This window comes from Drosophila rhopaloa, unplaced genomic scaffold, assembly GCF_018152115.1.
Source record: "Drosophila rhopaloa isolate 14029-0021.01 unplaced genomic scaffold, ASM1815211v1 contig_133, whole genome shotgun sequence".
NCBI classification, from domain to species: domain Eukaryota; kingdom Metazoa; phylum Arthropoda; class Insecta; order Diptera; family Drosophilidae; genus Drosophila; species Drosophila rhopaloa.
The window spans coordinates 13,533-37,577 of record NW_025335010.1 but is presented as its reverse complement, the minus strand read 5'-3'; the positions used below and the strand labels follow the sequence as shown (position 1 = coordinate 37,577).

The 24,045-nt window shown below is 36.0% G+C and overlaps 2 protein-coding genes across 2 annotated transcripts; one reads left to right on the top strand and one right to left on the bottom strand.

The window, feature by feature from the left end:
* Nucleotides 1–5,574: 5,574 nt before the first annotated feature.
* Nucleotides 5,575–5,887, bottom strand: LOC123037098 (the record flags this gene model as incomplete). Its single annotated transcript, XM_044456592.1, has 2 exons — nt 5,575–5,646; nt 5,705–5,887. Coding segments are annotated over 2 exons (255 nt in total), but the record flags the coding sequence as incomplete, so codon positions are not given.
* Nucleotides 5,888–13,133: 7,246 nt separating this feature from the next.
* LOC123037097 (CD82 antigen-like) lies at nt 13,134–23,397 on the top strand (the record flags this gene model as incomplete). The annotated part of the gene is made up of 5 exons (XM_044456591.1): nt 13,134–13,178; nt 17,959–18,150; nt 18,211–18,352; nt 22,582–22,752; nt 23,318–23,397. Coding segments are annotated over 5 exons (630 nt in total), but the record flags the coding sequence as incomplete, so codon positions are not given.
* Nucleotides 23,398–24,045: the final 648 nt, after the last annotated feature.

Here is a 24,045-nt window from a genome sequence, read left to right as displayed (position 1 = left end):
GCTGAGATCTCGGAAACTATAAAAGCTAGAGGATTGGCATTTTGCATGCAGATTCTAGGAGTTCCTACGCAGCGCAAGTTTGTTTCAAAAAGGTGCCACGCCCCCTTTAACGCCCACAATCGCTGATATACGATTTTAAAAATTTAAATATTTCGGAAAAGTAAAAATGCAGTTTTATTGTGTTTATCAATACCTATCGAAATGTAGAAGAAATTTTTCAAATCGGACCATTCGTTAAAAAGTTATGGGTGATCAAAGTTTCTATCTCCATCTCCCTCGCACTCCCTTTACCTGAGTAACGGGTATCTGATAATCGGGGCACCCGACTATAGCGTTCTCTCTTGTTTTTATATAAAATTATAATTAATCTTTTAACTTATATATATATATTATACTAGAGCACCCGGCGAACTTTGTCTCGCCCCAATTTCACGACTTCATATAACCCCATATTGAAACTTCTGGTATTTCGGCTGAAATAACCGAATCAATTTGATCTGGTCGGATCTTGTCAAACATCCAAGCTGAAAGTGCGCATGTGGTAAGCCACGCTTCTGCCACTCAACCGAGTACATCCCACAACGAATTGCGCCAAAAACCTTCTGCTTAACAATGCAATTCATAAGTACTGTGATCTTTGCTTGAATACTCGTGCAGTGATGTCAGGTCGATCGCTAGATGTTTGCCCTGGAAGCAACCGTAGTTTCGTAGTTTCGGGCCATTTCGGATTGCATGTGAACGTGATGAATAAATCCGGGCGTCCGTAATTACGCTCGATGGTGAATTTGCCCTTGAATCTGAATGTTGGGATGCAATTTTGAAAAAATGAGATAATAAAGCGACGCCATTACTTTATAACTCGGATTGTAGCCTGGTTGATGAACAACCTCGGCTCCAAATGACGTCATTTGAAAGCATTCGTTATATTTTTGTGCAAGCTTTAGGAAGCTGTTTGATTGGGCTGAATTTCCATATGGTCGCGAATACAATGGCTCTGGTGGATGAGCCAAAACGGGCAACTTAATTTTGCCACCTGCACAGCATAAACCGGGGGTTTCCAATCGAAACTTCAGTGCATTGTAATGCTGACATACGACAGACAATGAACCAATAACAACGCAGGTATGATCTTTGTAGGGTGTTTCGGAATTGTATGCGAATGCAGCGCGATTCAAGTTGTCATTTGCGGCTGGTCTTCTTCTACTCACATTTTATCGGGCTTGAGGTGGTCTTTGTGCAGCGCGAGGCTGTGCAATTCGGGCGCGTGCCGATGCATTTATTTCTTTCCTCTTGCGTTTGATTTTTAAGGCCATTCTGAGAATGTATCGCATTTCGTGAACGCCGTCCAAGTCTTGATCTCAAAGCAGGCATTATTTCCAATTAAAACTTTGGCAATGTTTCGTTAACTCGATTTTTTACAGTTTTATGTACAACAATGAAGGCAATATTTCCAAAGCCTGCTGTTTAAACAGTTTTATGTACAACAATGAATACATCTCTTGAGCCGATAGCGACTTTTCCCAAAATTTTCTTATGCATTAACCTTCTTCTGGCAATTACAAAAACTTACTTTTGCAAATTATTTATTCAAAGAATAATAAATTAATAAAATAAATACATTTTAAGACAGGATAATTGTTCAATTAGAACGACGACAAAATGTTAAATAAATTTTCGAACCAAAAAAAAAACAAGAGTAAATAATAATTTAATTTAATTATTGCTTGCTGGAAAAATTATTTTAATACTTATCCACAACGAAAACGACGAAAAAAATATTAAATTGAATATCGAGCCAAAATTAATAGTAGTTGCAAATGACGGCCAAAATTAGTATACCCGTCCGAATGTATTGGTTATATATAGCGGCTGGGATGATTTTACCAACTACTATATCAATTTTCGAGTTTCAATTAAATAAAAACTGGGGGCGACAGTGATTGCAAAAATATATGACAATTAAATGTTGCATGCAACGGCGGTTCAAATAGGTTATATAATGTGTATGTGTATATGTATGTGTATATAATAAATTTTAATATAATTTTTATTTTATTTATTATAAATAAATGCATGCACAAGTAGCTCTACTATATCGATACGTCTGTGCCAAGAATTGAAAGCGAGGTGCAATTTTTCAGCACAAGACTATTGTCATTAAATTGTTTTGCTTATAAACTCAAGCTTTCAATTTTTGCAAAAAATCCCTCAGGTTCTGCGTTAGGGTCTTTCAATCTAGCTGCCACTACAGTTGTAGGGCATCCCTCTGCCAGCAGTTCTTCTGTGGCGAACAGGGTATTTCGTGACCGGCACGATATTTTGAGCAGGAGCTGCTGTGTATTTTTTCCTACCAACACCGACACGCCGCGGGCAACAATAAAACGCTCTATGCAATTTGAGTGCTTTGACCTGCACTTGCACTTGCACTTTTGTTCTTTTTTTTTTATGTGTCACTGTCACTAATTCTAATTTATTCAAAACCGAAAAAAACTGCGGTGGCTAAAATTATTAATTTGCGAAAAAACGAACGAAAAGAAAAAAGGTGTCGACGGCTCAATTCAATTTCAACGAATTTATATTCTATATTTCTACAAAGTACTTAGAGCCTAGCTTAACGAAGGTTGGCGAAGATGGGGCGACTTCGCCGAAAGCGAGAGAGAACTTTATTGTGCTCCCGCCTTCGCCCTAAACTAACTTACACTAAACTTCAAGTTTTTTAGCAATTTCATAAAAAATTCAAATTTGAGCCAACACTGTATGTTATTGGAAAATAAATTGGAAATTTTAAGTTATTAGGTCTAATTATAAGCCAATCTTCAGATCGCTTGAAGTCTAATTGGCAGTTGTATTTTTTTATAAAATCGATTCCTAATATGCCATCACAAGGAATAGCGAATTGTAAATCCACGATATGAAAATCGTTTTGGATTATGTACTTAGTGGTCTGTATCTCAGTAGAAGTTAACCCCTTTGAGTTTGTTACCTCTTGACTCTAATGTCTATAATGTAATTATCATTTATGTCATGAAAGACATCAGAATTTTCTTTAACTATTGAAATATCTGCACTTGTGTCTACTAAAAAGACAAGTTCTTTTCCTGTAGCCACATGGTTGAATGATACAAATATGCTCTGACTGAGATTATGAACCCATGCATTTTCTACTGTTGAGTATCTAAAGGGTTTTGTGAGTTTTCCGATGTATTATTGGTTACTCGGACATTACCTTGGTTATTATTGTTGTGGCCTCGACTTGAGTTGCCACGGCCTCTATAGTTTCCTCTATATTGGCCTCGTCCATTATTGTATTGGGTACCATTGTTGTTGTAATTATTATTATTATTAAAGTTACCTCTGTAATTTCCTCGTCCGCGGTTTCCACCGCGTTGTGGATAATTTTTGTAATATAGGACAGTGTTTGGCTGTCCGATTGCTTCTGTGCAACTATTTACAAATTTTGATACGCCATCATTCATAGTATTGAAGGTACCAGCTTGCATGATAAGCTTTACCTTATCGATTGTACAATTGTTAGTCATTGCTTTGACTGCATGCTGAGTGGAATAACTTCTGGCTAACTCTAGGGGTAAGCCGTCTGTTGTATATGCACCTTCTTAAGCTTTTGTCATCTGCTCAACCTTTTGTGTGTACTGGTTAGCAGTTTTATTGCGTTTGCTGTAATTTCATCAGTTTTGCTGACAATACTTCTACAGTTTCGCATTTGACGTAGCTTTTTAATATAGAAATGACTTCAGTTATTGTTGTTTCATTTCCGATTAGATTCCTGGCGACACTTTTTAGCTTTGTTGCTTATTTTATTCTCTATTATGCTTGAACCATCAGAATCTGTAGAACTATCCAGATCTGACATTAAAATAGCTGGAAAAGTAAGATTATTTATATACTGCTCTTCTATTTTAGGGTTTGTCTCGGTAAGCTCTTCTGATTCTATTTGGTCAATGTCAGTTTGTTCTGTTGATTCCGGTTCATCACCAGATTCAACTGTTAGAGAAGTGTTAAGTATGGTCGGTACTGATATATCTAAATTGAACTTTTGTTTAATTGATATTAAATTAGTTCGTAATCTGATCAAAAATTTTGATACTTGGGACCAATGATCTTGATTTAATTTTTTTCTCTGGTTAGTATTCGTGCTTCATTAAAGCATTTTACTAATATTTCTACATGTTTTTTTATATTTTTTTTTTGAATTGGCCTGTTTTGAGTAAGTGACTTATATGATTTGTCAAGATCAATTTTTATGTTTTTATTTGGTTATATAATTCATTCCATTCCATTATATTATGGATATGAATTATTTCTTAAAGACCATCATCAACTATTGTTCTACCTAGTATTGGGTGATCGTCTATTACTGATCTAACTTGTACACCAGGAATGACGGGTAATACAATTCCTTTTGGGTTCTTGTGCAATGTATTAATGGGGAAGCATATAAATTAAATCTAAAAAATTAAAATTCAATATATAAATTTTCTAAATCATAAATGCTTACTGAAATCGCTGAGACTAATTGCAGAATTCTATCTTTAAAATAAGGGTCCCTATCATATGTCTCTCTAATTGCCTTTAATATATTTTTATTTGTATTTATTTATATTTATTTTATTCCATTTTCTTAAATGTTATTTATTTGGCTATATTCCATTCCATTATATTATGGATATGAATTATTTCTTAAAGACCATCATTAACTATTGTTCTACCTAGTATTGGGTGATCGGCCAGTTGATTAAATAACTAATTTTCTAGTCTCTCAGTTTTAAAGATATCGAACTGAAACTTTGCACACACACTTCTTTCCTTTGCACGCAGTAAATATGTCGCAACGGCCGGGATCGGCCGACTATATCCTATAGCTACCATATAACTGATTGATCGGAAATGCCATAACTTTGATGTTTGTAAAGTTAGAAAGGTGCGATTTTCTATGGGTTTTATATTTGGTTAGTCAATCCGACCTACCAAATTTCATAAGGATCGGCCGACTAAAACTTTACTTTACTTTACGTTCCACAATACTCGTAAGGTTAACGGAACAAAAATTATGCCTGTTTGGCTGTACACACCTTGTGGTAAGGAGTAAATTATTTGTTCCATTTATAGATCTAAATCGCAATAATCTTTTCGGACCCTGATATTATGAATATTTATAAATGCTTTTATACACCGGCAAGTCGATCTAGCCATGTCCGTCGCTCTTTTCTACGCAAATTATTCTCAGTTTTAAAGCTATCTGGATGAAACAGTCTTATTTCTTGAGCAGGTAGTATATAAGCCAGAACGGTCCAGATCGGTCGACGATATCGTATAGCTGCCATAGGAACAGCATCGTTGTTTTTGAAAGTATTTTTTCAAAAATTGTTTTTTTATCTTTTAAAAATTTGGCACGCTTATATCAAATTGACACAACTTCGTTGTTTTTCAACATATACATGCTCCACAGGGGGACTTTGAATAAAATATTTAATTTGTTTTCTTTATTAATACATTTACTCTGTCATTTAATAGTTCGGGAGATAATCTTAGTACTATATTAAGATGCTTAAACTCTTAGTAGTTCTGGCGTCTCTGGGAGTTGCGCGTCTGGTTGGCCAAGCAACACGCGAAGATAAAAGCCACAAGCTGAAAAAAAGGTTTACTAGTTAGTATGGCGGATTCGAAAGATTCAGATTGCAATTACCTCAACAGCGGTCACACCCAGGCCAGCGTACTTGATGATATTCGCGTACGTGTCCCAGAACGAATCGACGGCTCTCAGGCAACTGGAACGGCCAATAACTTGGGTCATTCCGCAGGATCCGTTTGTGGGCGCGTCGCAGCAGGAGGCGAGATAAGAAGTTCCGTAATCGGCAAATCCGTTAAGGGGTTATCCGGGTCTTGGAGCACGAAAAAAAGCCTATTTTCGTAAATTTATTTTAAAGATCTTATGGCAATTTCACAAATTTCATTTATTGTACATTAATGTTTATGGTTTGACCAACATTGTGTAAAAATTTGAACCAAATATTTTTAAAATTGAGCCGTTGAGGCAGGCTTGAACTTGACCTCATAAAAAATTGTGTCCTTGCGGTAGGCAAAATATCTCCGCCAATTTTTGTCTGAAATCAAAAAACCAAAATTATTCTGATAGTGTATGTGTCTCGCTTGTCCTCTACGAGCCATTTTTTTTTTAAATTAAAAATTTAATTTTTTGTAGCGCTTTTCATAAAAAGTGTCATTTTTTACGTAAATTTTGGCCATATTTTGGCTTATAAAATGAGTTGTAATTAAAAATTAAAAAAATCCCTCCGTTAAGGACAAGAGAATTATGTCTAAAAGAAGTGTGCAAAAGCAGAAGTTGATCGGTGCAATAGTTTTTGAGAAATCGTGACTACCGACTTCAAAAAAGTGGTTTTGAGAAAAACGCGTTTAAAGTGCCGCATCTGCCCGACGCCAGAGCCAGAATTGCCTGTTGTGACGTTCGACGCACTGAGCTTTAAATTTCTCCCATTCCTACATTTTTGCTTCGATCGACTTAAAATTTTCAGACTACATTTCTGAAACTCTGTACTATTATATAAAAAAGTTTGAAAAAAATTAATTTTTTGAAGTGTCAAGACCCGGATAACCCCTTAAGACCACAGCACTTGAACTGCAATGAAAGGATATTAATTATGAAAAAAACCCTATGTTAATTCAATTCTATCATCAAATTATTTTCTGAGGTTGGCATTTTGTTTTTAAAATTATTAAACTCAAAATAAATACAATAAGTATTACCATAAACAATTATTTATATTCAGTTCAAAAACAAAGTTTAACTATCTTACCAAATTATAATAAACTAGCTGTACCCGGAGCGACTTCGTTCGCTTAAAATTAGTTTTGAGTATGGTTGTCAAGACTTCCCCATTTCCACACCACCCCTGAGGTAGAGAAATTGGCGCGTTTTTTTTAATGTGGTATCTCCAATTAAACCTATTCCACTGAAACTTTCTAGGTTTAATAATGTTAATTAATATGATTGCTTTAAAACCTCTGTGTAAACAACATTTTTAGAAGATCCTTCAGGAGCGAGAATAATAAGGCTACTGGCAGAGCTAACTCTAGAGCATGCGACATAAAATTGTCCATGAGAGAAGCAATCTTCTCTAAGATCTAGTCCAGCCAGCTTCAAAGTCTGCCCCTGCGATTTATTTATAGTTATTGCAAAGCAAACTATTAGAGGGAATTGTAGCCTTTTAAACTGAAACGGCAAACTGGATGGTATTAATGGGATCCTGGGTATAAACACTGTTTCCTCCTTCGCGCACCCCGTAAATACTGTTGCTTCGATTACATTCTTATGAAGACCTTTTATCTGCAATCGTGTCCCATTGCATAACTTTGGGGTACTTAAATTTCGCAATAACATTACGGGTGCTCCAATCCTAAGAGACAGATTATGCTGAGGAATTCCTGGAGGATTCAAAGAATTTAATAATTCAACAGGGTAATGAACAGCATTATCAGCATCAGGAACAGAGTCGACCGATTTATAGGAGACTTCTAAACCATCAAATGAGTCTAGCAATAAATTATTAATAGTTGCTCTTTCATTTTTCGTTGTCAAAATGGCGCGCTCAGATAGCCAATCTAAGCTTTTACATGATATGTTGGAAATGTCAGGAAATATTTTGGATGTAAGGTCTTGAACGTTTTTAACTACATTTCCTAAGCGTGATGTTATAATTATTTTTCCATCAACTGTTGGATGGACGCCATTCCCAATTTTTAAAAGAGTTTCGGCAAAAATTCCTGCAGAACTGTCTCCTTTTAAGTGCACTCGCATATTTTTCGTGAGCGCTAGTTTTTTTATCTGTGGCCATAAAAATGAAGATTTTAAACAGGCCTTTATTTCGTCAGCTCTTGTACCTCTTGGCACAACAGGAAGGGTTTGGCGAAAGTCTCCAGCTAGCAGGACTGTAATACCACCCATCAACATAGTATTCTCATTAATATCTTGCAGGGTTCTATTTATGGCTTCAAGCCCACCTTTATGTGACATTGTGCACTCATCCCAAACAATTAACTTACAATCTTTAAACACCGCAGCCATATTACATTGCTTTGAAATAGAGCAATGAGGTGTTTCTAAATTAACTAAATCCAAAGGAAGTTTAAATGTAGAATGAGCAGTTCGACCTCCATTGAGCAGGGTAGCAGCTATACCGGAAGATGCTACAGCTAGGGCTATTTTTTTGAACTTCGAACTTTTGCCAACAATAAGTTTGTCAAGAAGGTTTTACCTGTCCCTCCAGGTGCATCCAAAAAAAATATTTCACCCATCTCAGCCCCAACGCTTTGTAAAATTGTATTGTATACGACTTTTTGCTCGTCTGTAAGCAAATTTTCGTTGTTGGTAAGGAGAGTGTTGTTACTTTCATAACTTATTTCTCTTAGATAATCGGTATTATTTTCTTCCAATTCGGCTTCAGGAATAATTGGTTGAGGAAGACCATATTCTTTAAGACATGTTCCACCAATAGACAATACAAAATGTTCAATGCTTATTAGACATTTGTTATAGACTCTTTCCATAATTTCGTCATTAATGTCAGAGTTTACGGGCATTTGTAATGAATGAAGTATATCTTCCGATAAGAAAGTCTTGTACTTATTCCAAAGACCTAAAGGATCCGAGAGTTGACAAAAAACTAACATAATTCCAAAGAGATCACGTAAGTTTTTTGGAACTTGACAAACGCTAGCTTCTGCCAAAGTTTTGTCCCAATGACTATCATCCTCAAGTAAGCCCAATGCTTTGCAAGCTAATTGAAACGTACTGTATATTACGCCATTTACAGTTTTTAAATACGAAAATGAAGTTGGACCTCGTACCTCATGGAGTAAAAGTCTAAGAAAATAACATTCACTGTTATGTGGGTGAACGGTATAAACTCTGCCCAAAGCCTTTTTAACTCCAGAAAAATGAGGTACGTCACTGCCCCGTTTTCTTCTAAGAAACTTTGTATTGTTCCATGTGTAATAGTATGGAACTTCAACATATAAAAGAGTTTTGGCGAAATCATCAATTTTACAAAGTTCAATGAAAGCGAGAAGTGTAGTATTCGAAGTAGTGTTTATCTTCTTTGCTAGTTGATTCGGATCATTGTGATTAAAGTACACACGCTGCCCATTTTCTAAATGTACAGACAATTGCATAACTGCTGGAAATCGTTCGTGTATAGGGAAAGCCAGGATTCTCCACATGGCTTCCGAACTGCTTATATATCTTCCATTTTCATACGTTTTAACTTCATTTCTTCGGTCTTCAAGGGAAAATGAAGCCTGGTCGCTGCCTTTATTGACATATTTGCATACGTATTTTATAGACTTAACTGAACTGCAGGCTTCAACATTTATGTGTGCTTCCATTGCACGTAATAGTACTGCACTATGGCACAACCCAACGGTTGTATTTTAGACACCATTCTTTTCTACAGTAAAGCCACCATCATCTGAAGCCCTTCTTCGATACAGAGGATAACTATCAATTCCTGTTACTGTTTCCATTGAGAGCTGACGGGGAAATTTTTTTGAACATTTGCCATCTTTCATGCACGGTGAACTACGGTTTAACATTCCGCAAGGTCCATGAATCATATTGGACTGTACGATACTATGTAGCACGGGATCTTTCTGTGGATCTGGAATTTCTGCACATATTGTATCGTCTATTTGATCAGCATAAATTCGATTTTTAAGCCAAAGTAGTATATGAACATGTGGGAGGCCACGTTTTTGCCATTCTACAGTGTACATGAAACATTGAACTTCTCCAAACAATTCGTTCTTAACTAAAAGAGCCTTTAGTGCTTTAACTTTTAAATGAAATACTCGCGCTATTATATCATGGCGGTCATAGGCCATCTGACCGGGTAATAATGACTCTGTAATGTCTTTCCACTTAGGATTGCAAGTAAATGTTATAAATAAATCAGGACGGCCATAGTGCCGGACATATGTCATAGCATCCTGAGTTTTCTCATGCATATAACGTGCAGAACTCGTGAATGAAGATGGTAAAATAACCATTTGGCCCAGCTGAGCTGGATTTACATCTTGTCTACCTATAGCGTCTTTAAGGTGTATATAGCTTTCAGCCCTAAGTTTTTCTTGATTGTTTCGAATAAAATTAAGCCGTTCTGCTTCCATTTTGGCACACATATCGACTAAAAACTGACTTAAAAGAGCTTTGAAATAAATTAAATGATTAATTTCACCCTCCCGAATCATTATTCGGTAACTATAAAAATTTAGTGCCGATACGGTTTTTTTTAAATGTTTTTTTGATAGAGGATCTACTTGCGGTATATCAATTGAATATCCATCCTCTCCATGTGGAAAGAGAAGCGGATACTGCAAAGCGTCATAGGAACGGTGTAGTTCATTAATTTTTTGTAATTTTGAATTATGACTTTCAAGAATAATATCTCTCTATTTGAAGTGCTGACCAACAATAAGTAAAGCTACTTCACTTGCTCTTGGTGCATTATAGCAACCCTTGTGAGATCCAGATGGTGTGCGATCGGCATGAATTATCATTTTTTAGTCAGTAGTATTTGCAGGAACTTTGTCAATAGTTGATTTTAAATCTTTAACGAACGGATTAATTTTATGAAACATAGATTGTAAAGCTTTTACCAAATCACGATTCACATCAGACGCATTTTTACATCTCAGTTCTGTTTCCTTTTCATCCTCACCAACAAAATATATTTGAAGGAACTGTGCTTCTATTTCCTTTGTAGGCCATAGACTGCCAATTAGGTGATATACCTGACCCTGAACCTTAAAAGTTGGCATGAAACCTTTTTCATAAACTTTATTACAGCCGAATGAAGTCATTTGAAATAATGAATTGTATTTTCGTAAACGGTCTAAGAAGTGGGCATGCTTGGGATGACCGCCTAGGATTAGGCTCTTAAGAGGCTCAGGTAATGTTTGAAGTTGGGGAAGTTTAACTTTTCCGGAACTACAGCCAATTCCGTCAGATTCGTTCTTCCATTTCAAAGCATTGCAATAGTTGCATTTCTTATTCATGGGCCCAATTTCAATAATTTTGTCAGCACTATACGCTATTTGGGAATCATATGTAAATCCAGACATTTTTTTTACTTTCCATAAAAGATGTCCTTCTGACGTCTTATTAGCGTAATATTCCTTATTTTTATCTTTTATTTGTTCTGTATGATCAATCCTGAATTTTTTTTAGCTCCCTTTATTTGGTTGGACTTAGTTCTATCAGAAAATCGAGCTCTCCTTTTGGGAGCTTTTTTTTTTGTGCTAGCCTCAACTAATCTTTGTGACGGTGAATCTGTTAACGGTGATGATTCATACAATAGAAGTACATCGAAATGTCCATTTTCAAGATCACCAGAAAATTTCAATAATTTAACAGGGTTATCTTCTGAACCATAACCGCTATGAAAATTTCCATTTCGAAAAACATGAAAGCAAACTGAATATACATTAGCAGCTGCTTGAAGCTCACACTCTGTTCCGTAAGTACGGGACTTCATCATTTCCTCTTCATATTGAGCAGAATTTATGAAATTTAGTCCATTAGAGTTTAGTGCGTGCACTTGAAAAAAATCCCAATTGTTAACAACGTGAGCTACAATTTCCTGGCGAATCACTCCAGAAAAATGCTGTGAGCCTTTTAAATGATATGAAATGGCTCTAAACAGGCAAGCACCATCTCCAATTATTTTAACCACCATATGGGGCACCAGCTCACCATTAATACTTAGGTTCTCAATTGACATATTAAAGCTTTAAATTTGTATTAAAGGTCAAAGATCAAATTAAACTTTTACCAAAGTTTTTAGAGCCAACTTCAATTAAAGAAGTTAAAAAAAATCGATTTAGTTAAGTCAACTTAAACAAGAAAGAAAGCGAACTTCGGGCGGAGCCGAAGTTGATATACCCTTGCAGTATATTCTGTAAATTATATTCTTCAAAACCGGATCGGTTATTCATATGATGCATTCTTAATACTCATAAAAAATCCCAACTTCCTAACTTTAAAAACACCAAAGTTATGTCATTTCCAATCGTTCAGTTATATGGCAGCTATAGTATATAGTCGGCCGATCCTTATGAAATTTGGTAGGTCGGATTGATTGGCCAAAAATAAAACCCATAGATAATCCCAACTTCCTAACTTTACAAACACCAAAGCTATGGCATTTCCGATCAATCAGTTTATATTGCGGCTATAGGATATAGTCAGCCGATCCTTATGAAATTTGGTAGGTCGGAGTATTACGGCCAAAAATAAAACCCATAGAAAATCCCAACTTCCTAACTTTAAAAACATCAAAGTTATGGCATTTCCGATCATTCAGTTATATGGCAGCTATATGATATAGTGGGCCGATCCGTAGAATTTGGTTCCGATTTATAAAATATAATACCTGCACATAGAAAGATTCAACTCATTTGGGAAAGTTTCAAACACAGAATAAGCTTTAAAACTGATAGGCCGTTCCGACTTATATACTGCGTGCAAAGAAACGTGACAGCACCTCGATAGCTTTAAAACGGACAGACTAGTTGACGTGACACAGACGGACGGACAGACGGGGACATGGCTAGATCAACTCTCCTGGTGATGCTGATCAAGAATATATATACTTTATAGGGTCGGAAATGTCTCCTTCACTGCGTTGCAAACTTTTGACTAAAATTATAATACCCTCTGCAAGGGTATAAAAAAAGCCAACAGTAACTCGCTAATCAATGTTAAAAAGCAACGTGAAAAGCGTTTAAGCACAGCTTGCTTATATTTAAAGTCAAAATTGACTTCACTGATCAACGTTAAATATTAACGTGAAAAGTGTCCATACATTGTAAGGAAATGGATAACTAACTAATGAAAGTCAACTATGACTTCGCTTCTCAAGAATTTGATTAGCGTCTATACAAAACTTGTATAGTGGAAATATTGGAAATAGAAAAAATAACTTACGTGTAAGAATTTAAATTAACTTTACGCACAGAAAAATTTTAAAATGTTTGCGCTTCACAATAGCTTTCACTTGCTGCTTAGGCATCCAAAATAAAACTAAACTTCTCGCGCCTGTTTAGCTGTTATTAGTTTCCTTCATTTCCTTGTCCTTAATTTTCTAGTATTTGCGTAGCGCGACGCAAGCACAAATACAAACATCGTAAGATGTGGATGTATTGGTTTGTAACCGTGCCTATTACATGAGTTGCTTTTAACTTTTTGTTTTCATGTTCCAATTTCGTGTAAGAAATGGAACGCATCTAAGAAGACAGAAAATGAAAACCCCAGGAAAAGAAAATGCAAGATATGTTAACAATAAAGAGCCACCCAAAATAAGCATTTTTTTATAAATTTTTTTTTTTGGTTTTTTATACCCTTGCAGAGGGTATTATAATTTTGGTCAGAAGTTTGTAACGCAGTGAAGGAGACGTTTCCGACCCTGTAAAGTATATATATTCTTGATCAGGATCAATAGGGGAGTCGATATAGCCATGTCCGTCTGTCCGTCTGTCCGTCCGTCCGTCTGTCCGTCTGTCCGTCTGTTTCAATACCGTTTGCGAGCTCAGTTTAAAAGCTAGCGATCTGAAACTTTCACAGTCGTCCTAAAACAAGTGTACGCAGATCAAGTTTGAAAACCGCCCCGATCGGATGTCTATATATTAGCTCCCATAGGAACAATCGGATATAACTTGCAAGAATGGAAGATATTTCGCGCAGTGTAAAAGCTATTGACATAAATCTTTCCAAATCTTATTTTTTTATGCGTACCTTGATCAGAGTAAAAGCGCGTGACGATCGGACGTCTATATCCTATAGCTCCCATAGGAACAAAAAGGATAAAATCGGTTAAAATTTAATGATTTTTAAGGATATTTCACGCAGTATACAAGCTATTGACATGAATCTTTCCAAATCCTATTTTTTATGCATACATTGATCAAGGTGAAAACGCCGATCGGACGTCTATATCCTATAGCTCCCATAGGAACAATAGGGTGAAATCGGTCCAAATTTGTTGATTATCAGAATATTTCGCGCAGTGTGTAAGCTACTAACATAAAATTTTCCAATTCTTATTTATTTACGCATATCTTGATTAGGGTAAAAGCGCTTGCCTATCGGAAGTCTACATCTTGAAGGAGATAGGAAAAATTGTTAAAGGGAAAGTATCCCTTTTTTTATTGGTATGTGACAATTTTGTGTAAGAAAAACGCAACTAAAGACTTGAAACGATGAAAAACCCAGGTAACTTATGTATACCTTATGCCTTTCGCTATTTTTACAATTTTAGCAATTTCGTCCAAAGTATGCATTGGTTTTAAAACTTCGGCTTGCCGAAGTTAGCTTCCGTCCTCGTTTTATTTAAAAAGAAATTGTAATGAAATTAAACTTAAAACTAAGAAAGGGAAAAAGAACAAAATTAAATTAAAGTAAGGACTAAATAAGAAATTAAAAACAAATAAAAAAAAATTAATTAATTGGAAATGTCTTGCTGCTGGAGCTGTTGCTGCAAGCCCTGGATTTGCTGCGCCATCATTGAGCCAGGTTGACCCGGCTGATCTCGCCGCTCTTCCTCGGGGGCTCGCGCCTGTTGCTTTTGGAGCTGCTGTTGCAACATGGCGATTTGCTGCATCAGCTCATCCGCAGAAGGGCCAGACTGGAAACTCTGCGACGGCACTGCCAGCAACGGCACTGTCTGCAGCGGTACTACCTGCGGCGGCACTGCCTGCGGCGGACTCCATGTTTGGGGCAGGCGCATCACGGAGCTCACATAAGCCTGGAAACTTTCCAAGGCAGCCACCTTGTCCTGAAGGCCCTTTATTTGGCGCTGCTGCTTCTGAATCCTGTTGTGGGCCTCTCGCAGCGTTTGGAATTGCGGCCGATCCTTTCCTGGGTGCGCAGCTTTCGTTGGTTGCTGCATTAAAATTTGCTGCTGCATTTGCTGAAGCTGTTGTTGCTGCTGCTGCAATTGTTGATGCTGCGTTGGCTGTTGTGGCTGTTCAATTGCAGCTGGAACAACTCAAGCTGCTGCTTGTGTTGCTCCAGTTGCAATTGCAAATTCTGCTGCTGATGTTGTTGGGACTGCCATGCAGCCTGGAATGTTCCGCTCCTGTTGAAATTCATATTGCTACTGAATAGTCGAAATGTGTAGCCATTAGTTGCCACATTCCTTTTGTCCTATTTACGCTTGCATATTTATTTGTGTGACGGTCACATGATCTGTGGCGCCACAAAATGGAAAAACAAATAACCGTTTTTAGGCTTGTGCCTGTCTCATAGACGTACTAAAAATTTGTGGAGGCGGTCATTCATTCAATATTAATATTTGATCAAAGTAATATTAAAATGAAGTCAAAAAAGAATCAAAATGTGTACTAAAAAAGGTTTGTTTTTCAACAAAAATTTAAACTAAAATTGTGAGTTTTGGCCGTACCCCCTTGCTACACCACTGTCAATCTTATGCTCAGTCTTGTTTCTCTCTCTTTGGGTAAGCTCTCTCAGAGAGTTCGTTGTGCGCATGATCATCCCCTTTTTTTGCGTCTACCTATACACTTGCTACTGATCTCTCTCATTATCATTGCCTCCTTCTCACTCCTAAAATTGAAATTGTAGCAAAGGAGAGCAAGTGTTTTTTTGTATAGCCCTCTTCTAATTGCCACCTTCTCACTCCAAAAATTCTAGTACTTGGGATTTCAATTTGTGAAATCCATGAAAATACATATAATCGTTTTAGATTGTTTAAAAACATATAATAAATTCAGATTGTTGCTTAAACATATGTATAATAATAAAAATAGCCCTCTTCTAATTGCCTCCTTCTCACTCCCACAAATCGAATTGTGGCAAAGGAGAGCAAGTGTATTTTTTGCATACGCCTCTTCTAATACTTGCGATACTAATTTGTTAAATCGATGAAAATATATAACATCTTTTTAGATTCCTTAAAAACATATATTAAATTCAGATTGTTTAAACAAATATAATAAATAGCTATACCCGAAGCGACTTCGTTCGCTTAATATTAGTTTGGAGTTAGGAAATTGGGTTGTCAGGACTTTCTTATTTCTTATTTGCGCGTTTTTTGTAAACCTTTGTGTTAACAACCTTTGTAGAAGATATTTCAGGAGAGAGAATCAGAAGGATACTGGCAGAGCTACATAATAAATGAAAGTGATCCAAGTAAAAGTCGTGAGCTTGTATACTTTTTATCAGTTACAATGTTATCAATGCAATTTTAATTTGCGCACAAATATGTATACTTGTTTGTAAATTGGAATTTGTTGTTTTCAAATTTCTTGTTTTGAATGAAACGAAAATCTTTGTACACACAGTAAAAGATTGGCATCCAATACAAAAACAGCAAAGTAACGTATTATTTTCAGATTCCACATTTGATCGATAAACGGGTATAATAAATTATTTTATTTGTATTTAAGCACATTATCTACTTTCGAATAGAAACATACACACACATTGTATGTATGTACATGTATTGTACATATAAGCAAATCAAAACATATCCAAATATACATATGTACATACGTATTTGGTCAAAAGTTCGAATCTTAAGATTAATATTTAACTTGGAAACATTTTGGCTTTGCTTACAGAATTTGTAGTAATTTTCTATTTTCTTCCATGGTGGAAATTAAATAAGGCTCTTACTTCTGCTACAAAATGAAAAATAAAACTTAAGCATTTGATCCACAGGACTGACTATTGATCGAAAATCATATTGATCGGAGCAGCAGTTTAAGTTTTTAAAATCCTAAACAAATTTAACTTAAATTGCCTCTTTCCCCTCCCCCTTTCCCTGCAGCACTACCCCTCCCCCTCATCAGTTTTCTTGGCTGTTGCTCTCTCGGCCGTCGCTCTCTTGGCTTCTGGGTTTCGTTCTCTCGACAGGCTCCCGCAAAATGCAACGCAATGACTTAGAAAATCTAAATAAATTCGTTAAAAATACTTTAAAAAAATGTTAAAAACTTGAAAAATTAAACTTAAGCATTTGGGCCATAGAATAACTATTGAGCGAAAAATCATCTTGGTCGGAGCAGCGGTTTAGATTTTTTAAATCGAAAAGTTAATTTTAAATGTAGCCCCCAAATTATGGGGGATATCGAAATTTCTTTTAGATTTCTAATTAGGCCTTTTCAAAACCTAAAATTCGGAAAAAACCAAATATCAAAATTCCAAACCACTTTAGAAGTTAAGCTTAAATACATCAACTTTTTTTTGCTCAGAATAATGGATGTTGGAGCTGTTTGGGGCCACTGGGGGGACATATCGGATCTTAGTGGGAGCCCACGCCCCCAATGGAATACTGTGAAAAAATTTGGCTGCTCTTGCTCTTACTGTTTGGGCTGTGGCCGTATCCCCTTAAAAATCGGTCTTTTATTTTATAATCTTTAGGGATTATTATAATTATCTTTACCAAAAATAAAATATTAAATATCCTTATTGCAAAATGATGTAAGGACCAGGATGATGATGGCCACGCTGTTGGCTGTGAATGTCTCATCCACGCTCGAGAACTCCTTTATGGTCGACACCATAATGGAGCCGAACGTGATAAGCAAAATGCCGCATATCTGCAATGGAAATTCGAAAATTAGCTATGTTAGTCAAAGGCTTCGATGACTGTTAGCGCGGCGGTGATTCAAGCGAATTGAATAACAGCCACCCCCGCCGAAGCTGTTGTTCCAATTAGCATCGGGTACTTTACACGCAGGGAAAAAGCTCACACTCAATCGGGGATATAATTATATATAGATAATTGAATGATTCCATTTAAAAATAATTATTATAAAAAGGAGAGAAATCTTTCCTTTGAAATATGCATTTCTGCAGTAACGTGAATGAAATAAACTCTGTTTTTTTTTTAATCATTTATCCATTTGCAGATCGTTTGCATCCTTCTGATCGTGCTGGGCTCGATCATGTTGTTCGATCTCAATCACTTTGATAGTGAGGGCGATGGAACGAACACCAGCACCACCCCCATTTGCGTCACAGTTTTGGGATGCCTGATCTTCGTGGTGTCCTTCTTCGGATGCTTTGGCATTTTCAAGCAGAGTGCCTGCATGACGGGAGCGGTGAGTAATGTAACCCAACGTACGTATATGTTCTGCAACTAAAAGTAATATTCATTTCAGTACACGATCATGGTATTCGTCCTCTTTATCCTGCAACTGGTGCTCACCTGCTGGGTGTTTGTGAACCGTAATGCATTCCTGGGGGACATGAGCAATTTGTTAACGCTGCTCTGGAACTCCAAGGACTATAATGCAACTAGCTGTACCCGGCGCGACTTCGTTCGCTTAAAATTAGTTTTGAGTACGGTTGTCAAGACTTTCCCATTTCCACACCACCCCTGATATAGAGAAATTGGCGCGTTTTTTTTAATGTGGTATCTCCAATTAGACCTATTCCACTGAAACTTTCTAGGTTTAATAATGTTAATTAATATGATTGCTTTAAAACCTCTGTGTAAACAACAATCTTCTCTAAGATCTAGTCCAGCCAGCTTCAAAGTCTGCCCCTGCGATTTATTTAGAGTTATTGCAAAGCAAACTTTTAGAGGGAATTGAAGCCTTTTAAACTTAAACGGCAGACTGGATGGAATTAATGGGATCCTGGGTATAAACACTGTTTCCCCCTTCGCGCACCCCGTAAATACTGTTGCTTCGATTACATTCTTATGAAGACCTTTTATCTGCAATCGTGTCACATTGCATAACTTTGGGGGACTTAAATTTCGCAATAACATTACGGGTGCTCCAATCCTAAGAGACAGATTATGCTGAGGAATTCCTGGAGGATTCAAAGAATTTAAAAATTCAACAGGGTAATGAACAGCATTATTAGCATCAGGAACAGAGTCGACCGATTTATAGGAGACTTCTAAACCATCAAATGAGTTTAGCAATAAATTATTAATAGTGGTTGCTCTTTCATTTTTCGTTGTCAAAATGGCGCGCTCAGATAGACAATCTAAGCTTTTACATGATATGTTGGAAATGTCAGGAAATATTTTGGATGTAAGGTCTTGAACGTTTTTAACTACATTTCCTAAGCGTGATGTTATAACTATTTTTCCATCAACTGTTGGATGGACGCCATTCCCAATTTTTAAAAGAGTTTCGGCAAAAATTCCTGCAGAACTGTATACTTTTAAGTGCACTCGCATATTTTTCGTGAGCGCTAGTTTTTTTATCTGTGGCCATAAAAATGAAGATTTTAAACAGGCCTTTATTTCGTCAGCTCTTGTACCTCTTGGCACAACAGGAAGGGTTTGGCGAAAGTCTCCAGCTAGCAGGACTGTAATACCACCCATCAACATAGTATTCTCATTAATATCTTGCAGGGTTGTATTTATGGCTTCAAGCCCACCTTTATGTGACATTGTCCACTCATCCCAAACAATTAACTTACAATCTTTAAACGCCGCAGCCATATTACATTGCTTTGAAATAGAGCAATGAGGTGTTTCTAAATTAACTAAATCCAAAGGAAGTTTAAATGTAGAATGAGCACTTCGACCTCCATTGAGCAGGGTAGCAGCTATACCGGAAGATGCTACAGCTAGGGCTATTTTTTTTTAACTTCCAACTTTTGCCAACAATAAGTTTGTCAAGAAGGTTTTACCTGTCCCTCCAGGTGCATCCAAAAAAAATATTTCACCCATCTCAGCCCCAACGCTTTGTAAAATTGTATTTTATACGACTTTTTGTTCGCTTAATATTAGTTTGGAGTTAGGAAATTGGGTTGTCAGGACTTTCTTATTTCTTATTTGCGCGTTTTTTGTAAACCTTTGTGTTAACAACCTTTGTAGAAGATATTTCAGGAGAGAGAATCAGAAGGATACTGGCAGAGCTACATAATAAATGAAAGTGATCCAAGTAAAAGTCGTGAGCTTGTATACTTTTTATCAGTTACAATGTTATCAATGCAATTTTAATTTGCGCACAAATATGTATACTTGTTTGTAAATTGGAATTTGTTGTTTTCAAATTTCTTGTTTTGAATGAAACGAAAATCTTTGTACACACAGTAAAAGATTGGCATCCAATACAAAAACAGCAAAGAAACGTATTATTTTCAGATTCCACATTTGATCGATAAACGGGTATAATAAATTATTTTATTTGTATTTAAGCACATTATCTACTTTCGAATAGAAACATACACACACATTGTATGTATGTACATGTATTGTACATATAAGCAAATCAAAACATATCCAAATATACATATGTACATACGTATTTGGTCAAAAGTTCGAATCTTAAGATTAATATTTAACTTGGAAACATTTTGGCTTTGCTTACAGAATTTGTAGTAATTTTCTATTTTCTTCCATGGTGGAAATTAAATAAGGCTCTTACTTCTGATACAAAATGAAAAAATAAAACCTAAGCATTTGATCCACAGGACTGACTATTGATCGAAAATCATATTGATCGGAGCAGCAGTTTAAGTTTTTAAAATCCTAAACAAATTTAACTTAAATTGCCTCTTTCCCCTCCCCTTTCCCTGCAGCACTACCCCTCCCCCTCATCAGTTTTCTTGGCTGTTGCTCTCTCGGCCGTCGCTCTCTTGGCTTCTGGGTTTCGTTCTCTCGACAGGCTCCCGCAAAATGCAACGCAATGACTTAGAAAATCTAAATAAATTCGTTAAAAATACTTAAAAAAAATGTTAAAAACTTGAAAAATTAAACTTAAGCATTTGGGCCATAGAATAACTATTGAGCGAAAAATCCTCTTGGTCGGAGCAGCGGTTTAGATTTTTTAAATCGAAAAGTTAATTTTAAATGTAGCCCCCAAATTATGGGGGATATCGAAATTTCTTTTAGATTTCTAATTAGGTCTTTTCAAAACCTAAAATTCGGAAAAAACCAAATATCAAAATTCCAAACCACTTTAGAAGTCAAGCTTAAATACATCAACTTTTTTTTGCTCAGAATAATGGATGTTGGAGCTGTTTGGGGCCACTGGGGGGACATATCGGATCCTAGTGGGAGCCCACGCCCCCAATGAAATACTGTGAAAAAATTTGGCTGCTCTTGCTCTTACTGTTTGGGCTGTGGCCGTATCCCCTTAAAAATCGGTCTTTCATTTTATAATCTTTAGGGATGAAAGTGATCCAAGTAAAAGTCGTGAGCTTGTATACTTTTTATCAGTTACAATGTTATCAATGCAATTTTAATTTGCGCACAAATATGTATACTTGTTTGTAAATTGGAATTTGTTGTTTTCAAATTTCTTGTTTTGAATGAAACGAAAACCTTTGTACACACAGTAAAAGATTGGCATCCAATACAAAAACAGCAAAGTAACGTGTTATTTTCAGATTCCACATTTGATCGATAAACGGGTATAATAAATCATTTTATTTGTATTTAAGCACATTATCTACTTTCGAATAGAAACATACACACACATTGTATGTAAAAGACGTATACGCAAATACCCTAGCTACAAAACCCAACATACAACCTGTATATCCAGAGATACCCATTATTCCAATGGTCAATAACATAAGCCCAGAGCCTACTATTGCAGTTATTCAAATCAATCCGACATAAACATTTAACAATTGTCAATAACATAAGTCCAGAGCCTACTATTACAGTTATTCAAATCAATCCAACATAAACATTTAACCCCTCAGACATAAATCTTTCCCACGCCTTCGATCGGCGGCATCCGAATTATAAACACTTCACACGCCTTTATCGACGACAGCAGACATAAACAATATTCAGACCTTTAAACAAAGGGTCCAGCCTGAGAACCCATTCGTCAGCATAAAAGCTTTGGCCAATCCAAATTAATTAAACAAAAGATTGCAGCCTAGAAACCAACCCATCAGGCCACAGTTTTGACCAATCAAAATTATCTAATCAAAGCCCACTTTCGCTGCTCGCGCGCTGTCACCGGTAGAAGCCATAGTTATAAGAATAATGCATTTTGTAAAATCAGTTTAAGATTGGGGATCTAACTTGAAAGAACTTTACCAATAAAGACTCCGCTATATATTAAAATAAAAATCGCTTTTTTTTAATATATTCCGAACCGAAAAACGAAATTGGCGCAGCCGGTAGGATACAAGTAATATCCTCGCGAGTGACTACCTAAAAAGGAATTAAAAAATTACTTCGCGAAAATAAAACATTATTTGTATCCGCAAAAGGAACTTACTTAAAAAAAAAAAAAAATGTTTAAAGAACAACATTAGTTAAATCACGAATGAGGATTCCTAGTGTCTAAACCAGTGAAAATAATCTAAATTATTTCGACTAAATACAACAACTACAAAAAAAAAAACATTAAATATGGATCTGCCATCAACATCAGCAGCAGCAGCCGTAGCCGCAGCATCAAAAGCTGCACAAACCCTTTCAGATGTATCAATGAACCATTTCCTTCTGCAACTGAAGCAGATAAATAAATTTAATGGAGACCCACTCTATTTGGCTCTCTTCATAAAAGAAGTCCATGAATTAGTCTACCATTATCCTACAGCATCAGAAGGCCAAAATCAAATTATACAAGCAGCCATCAGGAACCTCTTAGTTGGACAAGCCCGATCACTCTTGATGAGAAATGTACCACAGGACTGGAAGGAATTGAGAAGACTACTTATCGGCGAGTTCAACAGCGCAACGCCTCCACATCGAATGATAGCCGAATTACGTGAGACTAAATATAAAAATAATTTACGTAAATTTGTTGAAGAATTAGAAGAACAGACAAGTAGAATTTGTTGTAAACTTAGCTTAGATAATAATCCGTCAAACACAGTTCTAGTTTCGAGGACATTGAGTGATACATTAGCTGAAGTGATTCGTGAAAAATTAACAGTAAAAACTTTTATTACGTTGAGCAAATTTGATATTTCAACTCCTCTTAAATTAAAACAAGCTGCCACATCTGTAGGAATGTTTGAAGAAAAATCCATAAATAATCGTTCGTATATGTCCCAAAACTCTCAGGAAGACTATGAATTTCAAGATTTTAAAACATCAAAATCATTCTCAAATACAAAACCCAACTATCATTCAGATAATAACCAAGGGGGTAGATTCCAAAATAATAATTATCAAAACAAATATAACAACAATCAGCAGAGACAGAATAAGTTCGACTCTAATAGAAGTTGGGATAACAACAATAATTATAATAATTCAGGAAATAATTATTATCCAGAGTACTCAAAGTACCAATATTCCCCAAAAACGTCCCCGAGTTTCGGAATCAGATCAACAACGCAAGTCTGAACCAATGGACACATTTGAAAATTTTCAGACAACAGCCTCGGACGAAACACAACAGCCATAAAAATCAAAATTGATAATAAACTATGCCTCTGTCTTATCGATACAGGATCAAGCATAAATTTAATTAACAAAAACTTCTTTGAATACCCAATTAAAAATAATTCTACTAAAATTGAAACTATAGGTGAATCTGTAATTTTGAATAAATATATCCAGTTTAGTATCCCAAAATTATTTTCATCTAAACAAACATTTTATATAAACCACTTTTCAAATCATTATGACATTCTTATTGGAAGAAAAATTCTAAAAGAATCATCAGCAAAAATTGATTTTATGAAAAACACTATTGAATTAAATAAATATGGATTCCCAATGGATATCGTCTTTGACTTTCAAAGTGAACGGTCGTGTTTTTTTTTCTGCGCTTCGAATTTTGTATTTTGTTTTCGTTTATTCCCATCGGTGGGTTTTATAAAAACAACATTAAATTTTCTTTCGGCTATTTAAACATAAATTTAAACTCCGTTCGCTTCGCGAGTGCACTTTGTATTGATACTAATAAATTGTTTTAGTTTTTCGTAATTCTTATCTGTGTTTTCTATCCTATTTATATCCACGCTGTTTCTCTTTTGTGCATGCACTTTAACTTATTTACGCACCCGCTCTCTTGCTCTCTTTGCTTTTGAAAGTTCTAAGCGTGCAGTTT